The sequence below is a fragment of the Pleurodeles waltl genome, chromosome 10, assembly GCF_031143425.1.
Source record: "Pleurodeles waltl isolate 20211129_DDA chromosome 10, aPleWal1.hap1.20221129, whole genome shotgun sequence".
In the NCBI taxonomy this organism is placed as follows: Eukaryota; Metazoa; Chordata; class Amphibia; order Caudata; family Salamandridae; genus Pleurodeles; species Pleurodeles waltl.
The window spans coordinates 180,657,213-180,675,273 of NC_090449.1; the positions used below are offsets into that span (position 1 = coordinate 180,657,213).

General features: G+C 43.4%; 1 protein-coding gene across 1 annotated transcript in view; it reads right to left on the bottom strand.

The window, feature by feature from the left end:
- The window catches only part of PMS2 (PMS1 homolog 2, mismatch repair system component), a 121,518-nt gene that overhangs the window by 79,814 nt on the left and 23,643 nt on the right, over positions 1-18,061 (bottom strand). Inside the window, exon 2 of the mRNA XM_069210154.1 lies at positions 16,880-17,019. Within this exon, the coding sequence (XP_069066255.1) occupies positions 16,880-17,019 (140 nt within the window). The remainder of the gene's footprint in view (positions 1-16,879; positions 17,020-18,061) is intronic.

Sequence of the window (18,061 nt, forward strand, 5' to 3'; positions counted from 1 at the left end):
AAGCTCCTAACCTATAACACAGGCAAAATGTGAATAAAACATGGCTGCCTTTATCTTTTGTGAAGGCAGTGATTAGACAATCACATAATGCTTTGTCTTCGCCACGTAGTGCGTTATTTATGTGAAAAGTTTGCTGAATTCCTCAAAACTACAGAGGTATTCCGCAAACATAGCTATCACTAAGTTTAAGCGCCTTTTAAGTCCAAAACAGCTGAATGTATTTTCATCAAATCCCACAAAGGATCCTTCCCACAACATAATCTCATTCCTGCCAAATTTCATGAAAGTACATTTGGCTCTTTTTGTGCTATGTCTGTCTAAGAAGTCCATTGAAAATGCATTGGGGAAAAACGTATTGTGAGACCCCCCTTTTTCTTTGCTCCTCCTTCATGATTCATAACTTTGCATTACTTGTCAATATAGAAAAGACAATAGGTCTGCAAAGTTTCATAGTGATTCCTCAAATGGGGTAAAGTTTTTAGTCTGGCTACCCTAACTATAACTACATAGTGACTACTGGCACGCTATAATAAACTATATTATAATATATATATATAGTGGACTCACGTGTAACACTGCCTTTTTCAATACTCCTACAAATGGCACCAGCTGGCACTCACTTGAATTTAAAAACGGCATACCAATGGAAATGGTAAAGGAGGCACCTGTCCTAAAGAGTTCGGCAGTACCAGGTGGAATGGCTTGTGACCATGTTTATTGGTGAACTTCCAGGACCGCTGCACGATGTGAATTCTGTTTATCAATTATCATGCTGAAGGATGATAGCTACTTAGCAGATTCCTTCGAAGTATTCAAAACATTTTGTCTGCAGCAGATGAGGGGGAACAATATCATAAAACATTGCACTCAGAAGTTGATGGCAGCCCATTCAGGGTTTTATGAGTTTGGAAAAAGACCATAAATATGCATCTTGCGTTTCCAATGATGTTCAGTATTCAGCTTTTTTGACTATTTTTGGAGAAATACAATAATTGTCTATTCGAGAATATTGAAAAAACACGGTTACTGTTATTTGGATTTCAGTGTGACATTACATGCAAGTATGGCAGACAGAAATAAAAGTATCTGGACTAGTATGGCAGAAATCCTGTTTCACTTGTCACATTTCTATTCACCAATGGAAATAGTTTATGCAGTTTTTAAATGTAAGCGATTGCCAGCTGTTGCCATTTGTAGGAGCACTGGGACAGGCATTGGTGCGGAAAAGCGTTTGCTCAGAAAACCAATACAGAATTGAATACCCTGTGAGTGCTTTGTGTTTGTCTGTTGTGATATAAGCTACTACTCCTAAGAGAATCCCTCCAACCAATGCCACTGCTCTCTGATCCTTGATTCACACTAGCGGTGCATGAAGCTGCAAAGGATGGTTACAAATTGAAAATCCTATGGTGCTTATCAAACAAGACGTACCGACACAACTGTGATTATTGTTTGAAGGATGTTGGGACCGGCCCCACCCCATTGTATCTCACTAGTAGGGTTTAATTCTCCCACACCCCGCCTGTGGCGTTAGTTTGAAGAAAGAAGGGAGGCGTTAAGTGTGTGAACCACTGCTTAGTTCACTGTTGATGTTAACTACGATCATGATTGTCAAATATCTTGAACCCTGCACTTACCAACATATAGTAATATGAAATAGCAATGATATGTGTAGACCCACAGATTACATTGCAAATGCTGAGTTCCTTTGGCAATGATGTACCAATTTGAAAACTACTGATATTTATTTTTTAATGCTACAAACCTATGAAAAAGCATTGTACATATTTGTACAGTTGTACTACAGAACAAAACTAGAGCCATGTTTAACAAAGGCCCATTAGCATGGAATCCAATTAAGTAAGAGGTGTTAAAAGTATTTGAGATGAACCTCCAATCTTAACATTGGAATGTTATACTAATATTAACATAATACCCCTACATTACATAATTGCTCTAATATGCAACACAAATTTGTCAACGTTCTAAAAATTTCCAGATCACGGCCATTCTTGGTCTACCACCTGTTTTGACCAGTCTTGTACTACTCTTTCTAGTTCTGTTTGCCCTGCTTAGAATCTCCTTATACACTTTTATTTTGCTCCTCTTTCTGGCATCCATGTCACATTTTTGATATCCACCCAGACTCCCCTTCAAGTCTGTACCCTACAAGGAAAATTAAGTTAATAAAGTATACTATTGTCCCTACTTTTAACAGGCTTTGAAACCAATCACTCCCTGAAGGGAAATCTCAGACAAGAAGGAAAACAATCCAACCTAAAAGATCAAAACAATCAATCCTACTGTACTGTATTCCTATATTCCCCCTACCCTTCCCCTCCTTGACAACTAAGAGTAATGATAACAACTACCTTACTTCTTTTATTGAGGGCCATCAGATCCTGGACGGAACTCAGTTTGGTTTTAGAGAATCTCATACCACACAGGCCATTTTAGGGCCAGCTTTAACGACCTTCCTAAACTCACAATGGAAGCAAGCATAGCTTTTCCGTTTTTTTTCTGTGGCCTTTGACTTGGTATCCGATTCCATCCTCCTCAAATGTCTTCAGGCTGAGGCTGAAGTGACAGACTGGGCACTAGACTGGCAAGGCTCATTTCTATACCAACCCCTCCTAAGCTATTTCTCCTTCTCCAGGTGAATCAGAATTTAAGACCATCACCTGTGGAGTCAGCAGGAATCGGTCCTCTGTCCTACCTGTTCAATTTCTACATGCCCATTTGCTGCTCTCACATGCTTCTTGCTCCCTGGTTGGCATTCTTTGAATATGCCAGTGAAGCTCAGCTCATTATTCGACTTGATGAGGAAAAGTTCAATATTCAAAACAGCTGCTAAGATTACATAGTACTCATAGTGTTAGATACATGGATGTCAGTTCGTTGAAGCTGAATTGTAATAAGAATAATTTAATTTTCTTTGGTAGCCTCCATAACTCTTAGGCGGATGATGGAAGCCGTGAGTCCGCACTGCCCAAACCAGGCAGCATGACTTGGGGACTCCAAGAAAGCACTACGGGGTCAGCGTGGCCTGAAGCCTGTGGCTTATGTTGCGGCCTGCCTGCCTAGGCTAGGGTAGGACTTAATCCCCCAGCTTCTCATCCTTTGTGGAGGGGGGGGGCCCTGACACAATGTAAAAGCGTGGATGCTCTTACACAGCACTAGATACATACAGGATGCACCCAGGCTGAGCTTAGGCCAAGAGACTGGGCCAAGACAGGTCCATCTTAGCCCGTCATAGCCAGTCCCTCATCTCGGCTTTTAGTTATTTTGGATTTCTGACCTTACCGTTGCATCCAGGGATTCCATGGTGCTTGACTGTTTGGTGATTTCTTCATGTATATCACCTTTTGGATCAATCTTTTGGTCTTTTTGATTTTCTTTATAAACAGTGCAGCAATGGGCAAAAGAAAGGCCAATCTAGCAGGTAGCTCAGACTCTCAGTCCAAACATTCACGTAACCACATACTTGCAGTTTTCTGGTTAGGGCTTTGGACCTTGAGGCAAATGAAATAAAGTTAACTGAGCGACACCTCTCACTGACTGTAGATCTTCAAGTAGATCCACCTGTTGTAGTCTCCATAATAAGTACTGAAGCCGCAGCAGTAGAAATTCATGGTTATGCTCCTAGGACCTCAAATGATGTCAAGGATGTTACTATAACATCTACAAGGAGTAAGAGGTCACCAACATTGGCCCCTCTAGTTGGGCCATAGTTAGCTAAGGGACCCGTTTCCATTAAGAGTACTTCGAGCTCCCCAAATGAATGCCCGCTACCAAAGCCAAGAAAGAGAGTACTTATTTCTAAGCAGAATAAGTCTAAACAGGGCAAAAATCTAGCTGGAACATCTGACACTGTATCAAGCCTTGCCTCTGTAGTTCTCTCATTTTGACTCTTGGGTGGCTTTAAAAAAACCTTATAAGCGAGCTTGTGGACACTAAACTGTGCCTTGTTTATGATGGCCTTGCAGCTATAGAGGCCAGTTTAAAACATATTGCTAAACCAGCAGTGGGGTCACTATAGAGTGGACAGTTCAGTCCCCTAATGACAATGCCCCTCCTTCACCACAGGCTCCTCCACCTTTGGCCCTCAACTAGCGCCTCCATTGAGCAGGTTTTCTATGAATGCTACAAATTCTGATACACGCAATGTTACTGGTAATCCAAATGCAGTTCCCCCATTGACTATACCATCATGTCCTGTAAAATCTCTATCTAAAGAAGTTCTTCCCTTGGTTTCTGCACCTGTTTCGGGGTGCAGGGAGAAGATCATGCCGCAAAATTAGCCACGCCAGTTATTATCGATCTCCCTCAAACCTCACATCCATGCGTTGTTTTCCTTGCTAATGTACCAAGGCTGCCTACTGGTTTTATTGAAACAACATGGTCACTCAGAAATAAGATTTTGTTCTGGCTAAACAGTACAGTAAACTGCCTCTGGGACTTGAATAACAAGATCCTTTTTCTTCAGTGAGTAGGTGGGATTGGTCCATTGCAAAGTGACTATCCGGGCAATACCTTAATTGTACATTTTCGCAAACCAAAAACAGCTGAAGACATTCTTCCCCAAGTCAACCTTGGTAAGGTTAAAATGAGTCCCATTAAGAGTTTGCTTCTTGGGTATTTTTAAAGACATCCAGATCGGGTAGATTCACGGGTCCATTGGGCGAGCTAGGCAAGTCACCCTCGTAATAGCTTTCAACCAACCTGCCCCTTACTACTGAGGAACAAGTATATGGCCCGGTCGGGTATGGATGAAGACAAATTACCACATCCAAGAAAGGAGAATGGGACCTAATTTACCACAACTCAGAGGGTAATGCCTCCTGACCCACATACTTGTGTGTCAAATAAGCCAGCCCGAAAATCCCAAACCCTAGAAACTGATGGGCGAGCAAAGGTATACGATTTCTCTCCTGGAACATAGTGGGGATACAACATAAAATTCAAGATGAGGACTGCTTATCTTTTATTGAGAACTTTCATAATATTTGTTGCCAGGAGACATGGGCGTTTGAAGATACTGCCATTAATGGTTTTAAATGCTATTGTACACATGCTGCTCCAATCGTTGCTGGTAGAGGGAAGTTCAAATCATTGCATTAAGACCATGGTATCAAATGTTAATGTTTTGTTACTCAAATCAATTAAACATTCTTTGAATTAATTTTAATTTTAATTTCTTTAAGGCACAACCAATTTGTATAATTGAAGAGCTGGGTAAGCAAATCTTAGACTGCCTTGAAAGGGGTAAAACGCACACGTCAGTCATATGGGTGGGTGATTTCAATAGGCCAAAATGCCCATATGAAGGGGATTAGGTGTGCGGTTTCACCAATGTACAAGATGTTGACACAAGCCATTTTATTCACTCGCCACATGGAGATGCACTTAATAAATTGATATTAACACAGAATTAAAAAAAATTCTTCTGACATTCATGGGAGTAAAGATAATCCGCACACAGTGACTGGTAAAGGCGAGGACAGTACGACTGATTTTGTGTTATAAACAAGGGACCTGGTTCGGCTCCTCATGGATTATAAGGTACTTTCACTTCCCTTCAGGGACCATAAACCCTTATGTTTACAATTTCAACCGATGTGGCATGTACACAAATCTACCAAGAGTACGTGTCCTATTACCTATATGACAAACAAAGGGGCGCTCTTAAAGTGGGATTCCATAGACCCAAATACATTTTTTCATCACCTGGTCATTACACATTACAAAGAGCTTTTGGGTTGCCTCGCCTGTGAAGATGATCCGGCTAAAATCTTGATCAATTTCAGTATGATTTCAAGTGCTTTATCAAAAGGTTTAGTTTCATATTAACCTACTAGAGAGAGACTTGGTCACTCATGGTTTAGCTATGAGTGTGTAACTGCCCTACAAGTTCTAAAAGGGGTGACAAACACCAATTCATGCAACATTAGTGACATTAAAGCTGCAAGGTTAGATTATAAACATACCCTCCGGAAAAGGAAAGATGATACTAGAAGGAGTGCTTCGGAGGACCTTACTAAAGTGCCCACGCTGAAAGACTCTTGTTTATTCTGGGAAACAGTACATTGCCCCTTTTTTCGGAGAATCAATCAGAACAGGCAGTTTGCTTTATTGGGGAATCAATCAGCACAGGCGGTTTGCCACATTCCCGCACAAGAATTGGTCAACCATTTCACTTCCGTTTTCAATTCGGACAGTGGGGAGAAAACAGATGGTACTGAAAGTAGTCCTGATCAATTCCCCATGGAGGAAGCCTGGATAGCGGATCTCAAAGATTTATCTTCAATAACAGGCGCTATTATGAATGCTAAAAATGGAAAGGCCCCAAGCCCTGTCGTATGGACCCTTGTATCGCTACAAGACTGCTGGATTTGGGGTGGCAGTACCTCTGGTTGTAGGCGACTGAGTCACTCTCACACCAACTGGCACCTGTCGGACCAACCCTTCCAACTTTCTAGCAGCAACTCACTAAAACACAAACAATAAAAGTGATTTCTGGCAGCCTAACGCATGGAGTCTGAAATCCTCTAAGGGAAATTGCGGTGCAACAAATCTTAACTTACCCTTTTCTCTCATTACAAATGAGTCTCCTACACAGACACAAAAGCAAGAAAGAAGATGCAGGACAGTTTTCAATACATTTATTGGTATAGACTGCAATCTATGATAAAATACATGAGCTAAAATGATTAGGATAATGACAAGAGACAAAATCAGGTGTGTGAGAATAAGCGATGTGAATATGAACAATCACAACATTTTAAAATAAACATGAATAGACAAATTCCTCCATAAAGCGTATTGTCTACCCTAAAGAGAACAAGGTATGATAAACCTAATCTGCCCAAGCCATGTCAATGAGAAGCGTCCCAACTCCTGTTACTTCAGAACAAGGTTGGCCTCCAGTCTCCAAATCAGGTGGTGTAGAGACACAAAGGCTCAGGTCTGCTGCAAAGTGATGTGCAGAATGGATGGAATATCCTGGGTGGAACCCGCCTCTAATGACCTTGGTCTCACAGAGTGTTTTTATAAGGCCCAGGGTATTTTACGATGCAGACATCCTGATGTGAATATGTACGTAAGTGTTAGATTGTGTGCGCAAACTTGGATTGGCAACATCATAACAAAAGTGCCTGAAATGTTCATATTCTGTTCTTGTCTAACGTGAAGCAAAGGGACATGATGACAATCCAATACGTACATTACTGATAATGACTTTTCACGGAATGGCAACTGATTATAAAATAGAAACATTTCTCCTAAAATGCAAGAAGTGCAAACAATGCTAAAATGAATGAAACTGAATAATAAAACATAGGCAAAAGGGCACAGGCCTGCAAGCCAAGGCTGAGATAAACTCCTATACCCAAGCAAGTAAAGTGGGTCCACGACAGCCCTGATTGGATCCCATGTGATTTGTTTAAAACAATACAGTGTTCTTGGCTCCTTTGCTAACTAATGTGCTGAGGGCAGCAGTGAAGTGCGATTTAATCACCTAGTGGAGGGAATCCATAATAGTTCCTATTTTGAAAAAGAGAGACAGGAAATTCCCAGTGTTCTATCAACCAATCTCACTGATTATACAACAGCAAAGATTTTAGGTTGCATCATTTTGGGTAGATTAAAATGTTGGGCAGAGGCCAATTCTTTGTTTAGCCCTATTCAGTAAAGAACAGGCAATAAACCTTACACTTATTATAGGTCAGGAGGGGGGTTTACATACGGCCTTTATGGCCCTCTACTGTGCCTTTTATCTTGTGGATAGGAAAATGCTGTCAGACCTGATGAGCTAGGTTAGTATCGAGACACTGCTACTGGATCTAATTAAGAGTTTACACTGGGACACTTCCACAAGGGTGCATTATTCTCGTTCTGGTGAATGCGCTGTATCTATCAGAGTTGCCAGGGAAGTCAGGCAGGGGTGCATTCTAGCACCCTTCCTTTTCACAATTTATAAAAATTCCCTGGAAAAATCTCTAAAAACATGGAGCAAAGTTGTCCTTATAATCGGTACTCAAGTAGTTGCAGTTTTGCTCTACGCAGATGATGTGGTTCTTTTAGTCTGTACAACAAATGGTTTACAAACCTTTAAAACGGTTTTAAGGATTTTATGTGTGATTTGAGTTTAAAAGTGAATCAACAAAAATGTTTTATTCTATCATGTGGCACCAGCGGTACTAAATCAAAAAACTATTTTTGGAAGGGAGTCTCACTAATAAAGCAACTACTTTTAATAGTGTAAGCATTTTATAGGATACAAGCAGGCGTTGGGATAGGTTCCTGGTCAATATGGCACAAAAAAATGGAAGCAGTTGGCAATTACATTTTTTAGGTTCGCAAAAAGGTTGGGCCAGAATACAGTGTGCGAGATGGCACAGCTTTATAAATGTAAAGGCTTTGCAGTAAGCATGTATGGTACAGGAGTCTGGGGTTATTCTGCAATGGGGAAAATTCAGGCAGCAGAAAACAGTTTTGTGCAGGCTCCTGAGTATTCCTAGAACCACTGCAAGTTTATTACACCCTTGGAAATAAGACTGAAACCCATAGAGGACCAAATCAATCTTGCACCACTCCTCTTATATCTAAACATATGGAACACCCCAAATATCAACCTCTCAATGCAGGTGCTCGCTGATTGTGTAGGCCTGGAAGATATGTCCGCTATCCTATGGCTGTGTTATATAAAAATACTTTTTCCGAATGGGTTACGGACATTTATTTGACTGTCCTGAAACTATTGGCCCAAAATCTAAAATGTTTCTCAAAGAAGCCTATGGGTCCTGTAGAGATGAGAAAATACTTGTGAGAGTCTTGGACATGCCTTCACCAACCAGGTATATGCAAATATCCACAACAGTAGACTTGGAACCATACTTAATTTGGATAACCAATTCGCAGCATAGAGTTTATCTCACAAGGTTTAGAGTTAATATGATTAATTTTTTTTATAGTTTTCGCACTGCAGACTCTTAGCAAGCCTCCCTCCCGTGTTGCCCTTCGCAATGCTGTCACTGCCCAATCCACTACACACTTTATGCTTTTTTGCACACTAAACAAATCCTTTCGGTTGTGCTTCTTGCGACCTATCATCCTATCAAGGAATGTTATTTCCCATAAAGATGGTTTATATTACTTGCAGTCTCTCTGGTCTATTGAAATTTGCAGTGCCATTCTTAATTTTATTGTCTTTATTGTCTTTGGTATTAATCTGAGAAAAACGTATGCACTTTAACCATTTGTCTCCATTGCTACTGGTACTAACCCAGGAAACATATGCACTTTTAAGCAATGTTTAGTGTGATATGTTGACATTTTTCAATAATTGTCTGTTTTTCCTATGGCTCCAGTGACTTTTTTTTTAAATTGTTTACTGTTTTTTACATTTATTTTGATGATTTATGTATTTTGAATTTTCATATGCTTTTATGGTCAAAGTATTGGCCGAATTAAGACTTCCTTGACCTTTGACTTGAAATTTGGTTGCCAATGTATTAACATTTGAAATGATCCTTTAATGCTACATCATTAAATAGACTTCCATCAGCTTTTACCTTTTCGTAGCTCTTGGGAAAGCCTACCTCTTCTTCCCTTTTGCCATAAAACAGTTATAGTGTCCACCCAATTATTTTATTCTAGGCTCTCTCAGTATCTTAGCCTGACACAACTCACACAAAATTCAGCTTCCTGACGTTTTACAACTAAGCAGGGTGTCTCCTATGGTATTCTGTAGAAAAGCACTCTCGTTTTCTATATAATGCAGCCATTCATTTTTTTAAAATCTGTTTTATTAATTTCAACACATATTGTTGGTCACAATTACAAAACTGGGTAATATACACTACATTCCAATAAATAAAAAAAAAGGTGTTCTTTGATTCAAGCGTTAAAGCTATCATTTGGCTCCAAGCAGTACAGACATGCAATATCATCTCTGTTCATTATGATACCTTACAGTAACATCCCCATCGCAATGCCTGTATTACGCATATACCACCACCTCTCCAGTAGTCATAGTACCATGGCACAGTTCCAGTAATAATAACATTAGCTTACCCGTGTGTTTCCCTACCCTCTAAAATTGAGAGCCGGAGCAGCTAAGTTAATTATTGTTCCTTTCGATATTCCACACGGATATGTGTTTGGGCAATAGTCTAGTCAGTATCGCACTCCACTACCGATATTCTTTCAATAGGAATGCACATCCGTTGGGAGACCATTTGTTATCAACACGACCCAGGGAGACATAAAAGGCTGATACACATGTGAATCTTCTGTTCGGCATTTAATAAGTCACGGCGGACGCTCATCAATTTTGGCTTCCAATTTGACCACCAAGGCTTCCCAGGTGTCATAGCCTGTAAGTGCCTGTCCCCTATCCCGCAAGACACGTGTTTCCGCGCGTGTCCACTTAAGTGTAATGACACGCCAAGTAGACAATTCCGGTGGTCGAGACGCTTTCCATCCCATAGCGATCAATCGCTTATACATGATAAACGCTAGATCAGCAAACTTACGAATGTGTGTATGTTGCTTAGCTCTAGGGCGTATTCCCGGAAGACAAGGTTCCAGGTTAAGTGTAAATGTATGATCCATTAGGTCTGTAATGTCTGCTATGATGTTCTACCAGACTCTCGGCAATGAACTACAGTCCCACACCATGTGATAGAAGCTGGCTGCATAGAGCCCGCAGAGGGGATATGCAGGGTTCGATCCAGGGTACATGCGTAGAATACGATGTGGGGACAAGTAGGTCTGATGGACAAAGTTACATTGTGTATAGCGAAATCTATGATTTCGAGACACTCTCTGCACCTGCTTGGGGGCCTCAATCCATTTCTTGGAGGTTAGCGGATTGGGGAAGACCAAATTCCATCTGTGGAGTGCTATCTCAAGCTGCATGTCATCTACGTTAGTCAGCGCTCTAAATAAGTTGGTGATAACTTTCTTTGAACCACTGTGTGATAACAAGATATGTAAGGCGGGGGAAGCCATGATCCCCCCGAGCCCATGCCGTTTTAATCGGATGACATGTAGCGTGATATGTAATAAAGTGTTCCGATCCCAACGATGCAAGGTCCATAATTGTCTCAAAAGGCATCAAAGTACCATCATCAAAACAGTCCCCCACTGTCTCTATCCCTGCCTCCACCCATGGAACCGTGGAGTGAGTTCTAAGTAATAGTGTGCCTCCTGGTAGTTGGCCCAACGGGATGAGGGGTGACTATGGGGGATTGGGTTTTCTGCCCAGTATGTACCTCCGCCAGCTGGTGTATGCTGCTGTCAATAATGGGTTGTTACTTATATGTCTCTGTATATATTCAGATAACCATGTACAGAGGGGAATGTCACCTATCTGCATCCGTACCCATGTTGCTTCAAGTGACTCAGGCTTCCTCAGCCAATATAACATCCACTGTAATTGTGCTGCTGCATAGTAGTATTCAAAATTTGGGGCAGGCAACTCCCCCCCACCCCCCTCGCAGCAGACGCTTCAGGGTAGTGAGTGCGACCCGGTGTCTGTCCCGCCCCCAGATGAGTCCTAAAAATATACTGTTAAGTTCACGGAAGAAACTCAGAGGGACAACTATGGCCAATGCTGCAAAATAATGTAGGAGCCTTGGGAGAATCAGCATATTGGCTATTGCCAACCTACCCAGAGGGAAAGAAGCAGCGTGCACCAAAACTGGAGCAAGCTTTTCATAGAACGAAGCGTGCAGACCAAGTTACCATCCCTCAGATCATCCACCTTGTGGTATATTTGTATGCCCAGGTATTTAAAGGTGTCTAAGCACCATTTAAATCTACTCAGAGGGATCGCCTGTGTAGAGAGTCTGCACCTATTTCACAAAACCCTGGCCAAATCCCATATGCCGCAGTGTGGCAAACAAAAAGTCCTAACTTAGGGTGTCAAATGCTTTCACTGTGTCCAGAGAGAGGACCACATTGTCATACCCCTGCTGGAGTATCACTGATGATGCCTAGTAGTCTACGTATTTTCAGAAATGTGTTTCAAGTGAGCATAAAGCCACTGTGATCTTCATGTATCAGTGTATGTATGATAGGGTTGAGTCTGTTTGCCAACACTTTACCCAAGATCTTACAATCTAAATTGAGAAGGGGCAGTGGTCTATATGACTTTACATCCGTGGGATCGCAGCCAGGCTTGGGGAGCACTACAATCAACGCCTCTCTTTGGGATGCCGGAAGCAGGCCGCAAGTCCGTGCCTCCTAAAAAACAGATAACAAGGGATGGGAGAGATGTTGCGAGTAGGTAGCAAAATATTCTATCGGCAGACCATCTGTGCCAGGGGTCTTATTACGGGCTATTCGTGCTATTGCCACATTAAGTTCCTCCAGTCTCAGGGGCTCATCAAATGCCGCTCTATTAATTGCAGAAAGCTTTGCAAGCGGTGTCTCGCGTAGAACTAATTCTAACTGCTGATTATCACATACCAATTGCATTTGATATAGCCCCATGTAATAGTCCCTAAAAGCATCGTTAATGGCTTCTTGCGAAGAAACCATTGTCCCATTTGCCAAACGTATGGCTCCTACTGGGGTATTTTGTCACTCCTCACGAAGCAACCATGCCAAAAGCCACCGAGCGATCACTTTCTGCGTGCAATCGCGTTAGGTGGTAATTATAATCGCGTCAACGGAGTCGCTGATCCACCTCTTCATATAACCTTCATTTATCACGAAGGAGTTCGAAGGGCACTTTGTGGTGTGCGACTGCTATTTCCAATGCGCACATGTCTTTCTCTAAGGTGACCACTTCCTGTGGATTCGGTATTTAATTCCCAGTATTGCTTAATACAGGAAGCTAATTCCTCCCTAAATGGGATCTCTAGCAGCGCCTCACTCTGCAAGTGCCAAGTGGGTATAATGGAGCGCATTCTTCCCCATCTTGCAGTCAGCAGTAGCAGGGAGTGATCAGAAATCGTCCTGGCAAGATAATTTGAGCACGTTATCATAGAGCACACAGTCGGGTTTCCCCAAATCAAATCTATTCTGGTATGTATATCGTGTATCGGGGAATAGAAAGAGTACTCACTATGATTCGGGTGACCCATGCACCACACGTCATGCACCCCATTATCCCTGGCCCATGCTGCTAATAAGTTGAAATTACTCCCGCTTATTGCTCCCTCCGCTGGCGGGGATGAACAGTCCAGTAACACATCAGGAACACAGTTAAAATCCTCTCCCCAAATGGTGGGTGCCATGGGGTCAGCCAACAAAGCAGGGGTAAGTGGCTTGAGGAATTCCCCTTGTGCGCAATTGGGGGCATACACCCCCACAATGATTAGTAATATGCCATCCAGTTGACCTATCACAATATGTTGTCCCCCACATCCGCCCTCTGTATGCGGTGCACATAAGGCACCCCGGGCTCTATCCACACCAGGACCCCTCTTGCGTACGCAGAGGAAGATGTACCGTATATCTGACCCCGCCAGCACTTCTTTAGTGTCTGCAGGTCACTACCTAGCAGGTGTGTTTCCCGTAATACGGCAAAGTGCACCCTTTGGCATTTAAGGAAAGTGTAAATGCAATGTCTCTTGACAGGCGTAGCCAACCCATGGACGTTCCATGTTAGGACATTATGGTCTTGTAGAGTATTCAATTTACGCAAACCCATGGTGTAATAAGTAGTGTAGTGTTGTGCGCCATGTGGTCTGCCCAGTTCTGAGAGGGAATATGCGCCTGCAGTATCAGAGCGTGTGCTTGCTTGACCATTGCATTGAAATGTACTGTAACCCATTGAAACATATTGAAAACAACCCCCCACACACCCTCAATAACCTCTAACTCCCAAATCTGGTGGTACTGAGGCACACCTCTAATCTCCCCTAATAATAAAAAAATGAAGTACATAGAACAAATCGCATGTAGGGGTTGTCCATGTGGAAACCAACCATGGAGACGTGGTAGCTGTCATGGGGAAACTGTATAGTGGCCCAAATGAAAGGATGACTGATAGCCATGACAACGCCATCCACAGCCTCATCCGCAACAGAGAACAGTTGTCGGTGTGACATGACAAGCTCACTGTTTATGGCTGAACTGAACATTAATCCACCTCTTTAGGTTCCGACCAGGGGACCCGCTGTGTGGTGTTGCTTTGCAGTGCTCCGCACTTGTGCTGTTAACGATCCACATCTTGATGCAGCGGAGATAATAAAAGTGCCATCCCAGGCTCCCATGAGATATATGTCTGAGTGCTACAGATCATCCGCTGTCTGGGGAGTGATATCCGTCCCCTTGATCACATCTGTGATAGTCGAGTCAGAGCTGCCCGAGTCCGAGTCCGTTCGTGTCTGTGAGTTATTTTGGAGCAGCGTAAAAGAATTCGGTGTGTGAATCGACGTGTCCCTTAATGCTTTCGCTCGTTCTGCGGCTGCCTGTATTTTCGTAGGTTGTGTCTTCAATCTCCTCCTGGGCTTCCGACGAGCAGACGACATGAGCCACTCCCCAGCCTCCCCGTCTTCTTCCGATGGTTGAGCGATGCCCTTCGCGTGCATCCACGTCCAGGCATCGGCAGGGGTCGAAAATATGAGAGTACGGTCTTCTGCGATCACCCGGAGTTTGGCAGGGAACATCAGGGAATATTTAATGTTGTGCTCTCTGAGGCATTGGTTGACCTTCACATAGGAGTATCGTTGGCGCTGCACCTCCACTGTGAAGTCTGGGTAGGCCGTTATAGAGTCACCCTCGCAGCATTATGGGCCATTGTTACGAAAGTACTGCAGTATCATGTCCCGATCTCTGTAATTAAGAAAGCGTGCTATGAGCGGGCAAGGAGGCAATCCAGGAGCCGGCAGCCTGCACTGTATCCTGTGTGCCCGTTCAACTGAGAAAAACTTCAGTATTGCCTCTTTTATAGGCCATTGTTCCAAGAATAATTCTGCGCTGTGGCCTTCCACTTTTTCCGGGAATCCTATAACATTATTGTGGCGTGATCTCCCCTCAGCGTTCGTTGCCGTAGAGCTTTCACTTCCAGATCCAATCTTTGCACGTGTTTCTGCATATCTGAAACAGCAGGGTCCATGGCCCGCAGGCTGGTTTCCGTCACCGCCACTCTATCTGCCAGGTTGCGATGATCGACACTAAGCAAATTGAGATCCTGAGAGACAGGGTCTATTCTGTTCTCGAGTGACAGCTTGGTGTCCATGATGGCCTGCAATATCCTCTCAAACTGGTCCGAGTGCACCTGGAGGGTGGTCTCTAAGGTTTGCAGGTTTAATGCTCCCAGTGGCATACCAGAGGGAGCCGCTGGCTCACACTGCGGTAGAGATCTGGTGGCTTTAGTTTTCCCCATCATTCTATCTGCACAGTTCAGTTTCTTGGTTATTCATGCCACCTGTGTCACTATGCTGTCCTCGTTGTCGCTATGACACGGAGGCGATGATCGCCACAACTATTGTACAGTCCAGTTTTTCTGCTACTGGCATTGTCCCCGTCTAGAGGTGCCTAGTGGACAGACTCACAGGCAGGACACAGGGAAGGGCTCCCCCCCCCCACCGTATAGCCCAGGTTCTCACACTGTCCGGGCCGTGAGGATTCTCCAGGCACAGGTGGTCTGTACAAGCCCCTATGGCGGGGCCTAGACTCCCGTTGGGGGCAGGCAGCAGGGCAACGACGCAACAAGATCATGGAGCGAAAACCTCCAAAACCCCCAGGTGCAGCACTCTACTATGTGGTCACACAGCCACTCTCGCCCAGAGCTTCGGCCTACAGTCACCAGAGTCGTCGATTACCTCGGTGCTCCGCAGCCGTGGCCCACGATGTGCGATGTCTGGAATTCAGCACCTCGGGAGACAGGGCGCATCGTCGTCGTGCACTACAGTGTAGGAGGCCAGAGCGCGGCACAGGGAACAGGTAGGTCCAGTTACGATGGCACCCCACCAGGAGTAGCAGCGGCTCCGCAGCACCTATAGTTGTATACCTCATGCCATGTGGCGCCGCTCCCGCGACACATCCAACGGACAGCCTCCTTCCATCAGCAAAGCACCCCCGAGTGTACTCACTAGGCCCCGCACTGCAACAGCGGCCCCATCAGGTTCTCTGCCGGCCCAGGCCACAAAGCACCCTCAGCACCAGTGGGGCAGCGTTTGATTGTAGGGCTGCCCACGCGTCCGTCTCCTGGGAAGCCTCAGGTTAAGCAGTAGGTTCCGGCCACCCCACGTGCTGTGCTCCCATGTGTCTGGTCCACCGGCTCCAGGTGCCGATTTCCAACCCTGGGCGGTTCAAGACCCCCTCAGAGTGCCTCCACCACACTTAATTTTGTGTGGCTAGTGAAATGGCGAAGTCCCGCAGGATTATTTCTTAGGCACGAGGCGGAGCTGTTGTCTAAGCGTCCGTCTCAGCCGCCATCTTGACCACGCCCCCATGCAGCCATTCTTAACACAGTTTCCATTTCTAGTCAACACCAGTTCATCCAATTACCTCGTAATCAGATCCACTGCTCTTCTGTAGCTAACCTTGTGGTAATCCTGCAGTGCATCATGTCGTGCAGTATAGACATGCTATTTATTTCTCACCACCAAGGCTTGAACCTGCCTTTGCCTTGAAGGGCTGACATACAGTTATCTTTTACTTAAGAATCTCAAAATCTGGCTCCTCAAATGTCTTTAAATCTACCACTATCTACCCTGAGATTAGTTGATTAGCAAATTCATGCCAGGACATATTATTCTTGGGTCGAAGAACACTTTAGAAATATTTTTCCTCTCATTCTTTAATAAAGGTTTTTGTGATTTTATATTATAGTATATTATAGTTGATATTAAAAGCACAGCATGTGGTAACAGCAGGAATACAAATAAAATGGAAATATCTAAAGGTTCAAACTTACCAATACTAGTGGCGCCAGCATCTAAACTGTTCTCCACCAGTTCTTTCACTGCAGTACCCACATTCAGTACAACTTGGCCGGAGCAGATTTGATGGACTGATTTACGATCAATAGGTTTAATAGGCTTTGCAAGCACTGTACTAAAATAAAGTGTATAAATAAAATAGCTCAGTTTCCGAAGAGAAAGTCTATAGAGTATCAAACAATCCAAACAAACAGTATTTTAATGTGATGTATAACCAACCTACATTTGTCTTGCTTTCAGAAGACATATTATACAATGGAACTGACAAGTAACCTAATTTGTTTTATTCTATGGCTCTCAGCATACCTGCTGCTAATACCAGTGAAGGCACAGATCCTTGAAGACATTTGTAGGCATTTTGTCATTTCTCCAAGATATTTTAATGTGGTGTTACCTCAACAGCTGAGGTCACACACATAGGAGAATGTAGCATTTTTAGAGGATACAGAAGTTTTTCAACCCGTCTTCCCAGTTGACTCTCATTTCATATCCCTAACACTGATTAGGTGGTAGAGCTATTTATTGTCCGTAATTAACAACTTCTGGAAAATTAGTTTCAGTCATGGCTGAAAGATCAGTCTGCAAATCCCTGTGTGAAAGGACAGCCCCAGAACGGGGGTACACCTCAATCAATAATTATTTAGATTCAAAACAGCATGGACAAAAATAGTTAACTGTGTGCCCCCACCTATCTTCCTCTTCAAACTGCACTAAGGTACAATCCTTCTGACAGAATTCATTGGCCAATAAAAGCAATTAACTCCTCCATTTTCATTACATCGTGAAGAGAAACAGTGAACTTAAATGGGACCAAATTGGCTACTTATAATACACAAAAAACTCTTAAAACCAATTGCTCAAAAAGTGAACTTACAGATCTACCTGACTGAAACTAAAATTGATGAAATCAAAGTGGTTTCTACTAAGTAGAAACCTGAAGCTAAAAAAGGCATTTCCAATTTTGCGGGATAGGGTAAATGGAAACTACCCCAAGACTTTCAGTGAGCCACTGTTTCTGATCGATTTCCCCCATGGAAACAGTAGATTTAAGAACATGACCATTTTTCACACCCATCATGTTACCTCATACTTTGCTTTGAGACAAAACCAATCATCTGGTGTTGTCTATCTATGTTGCCAATGTTTTGCTATATGAA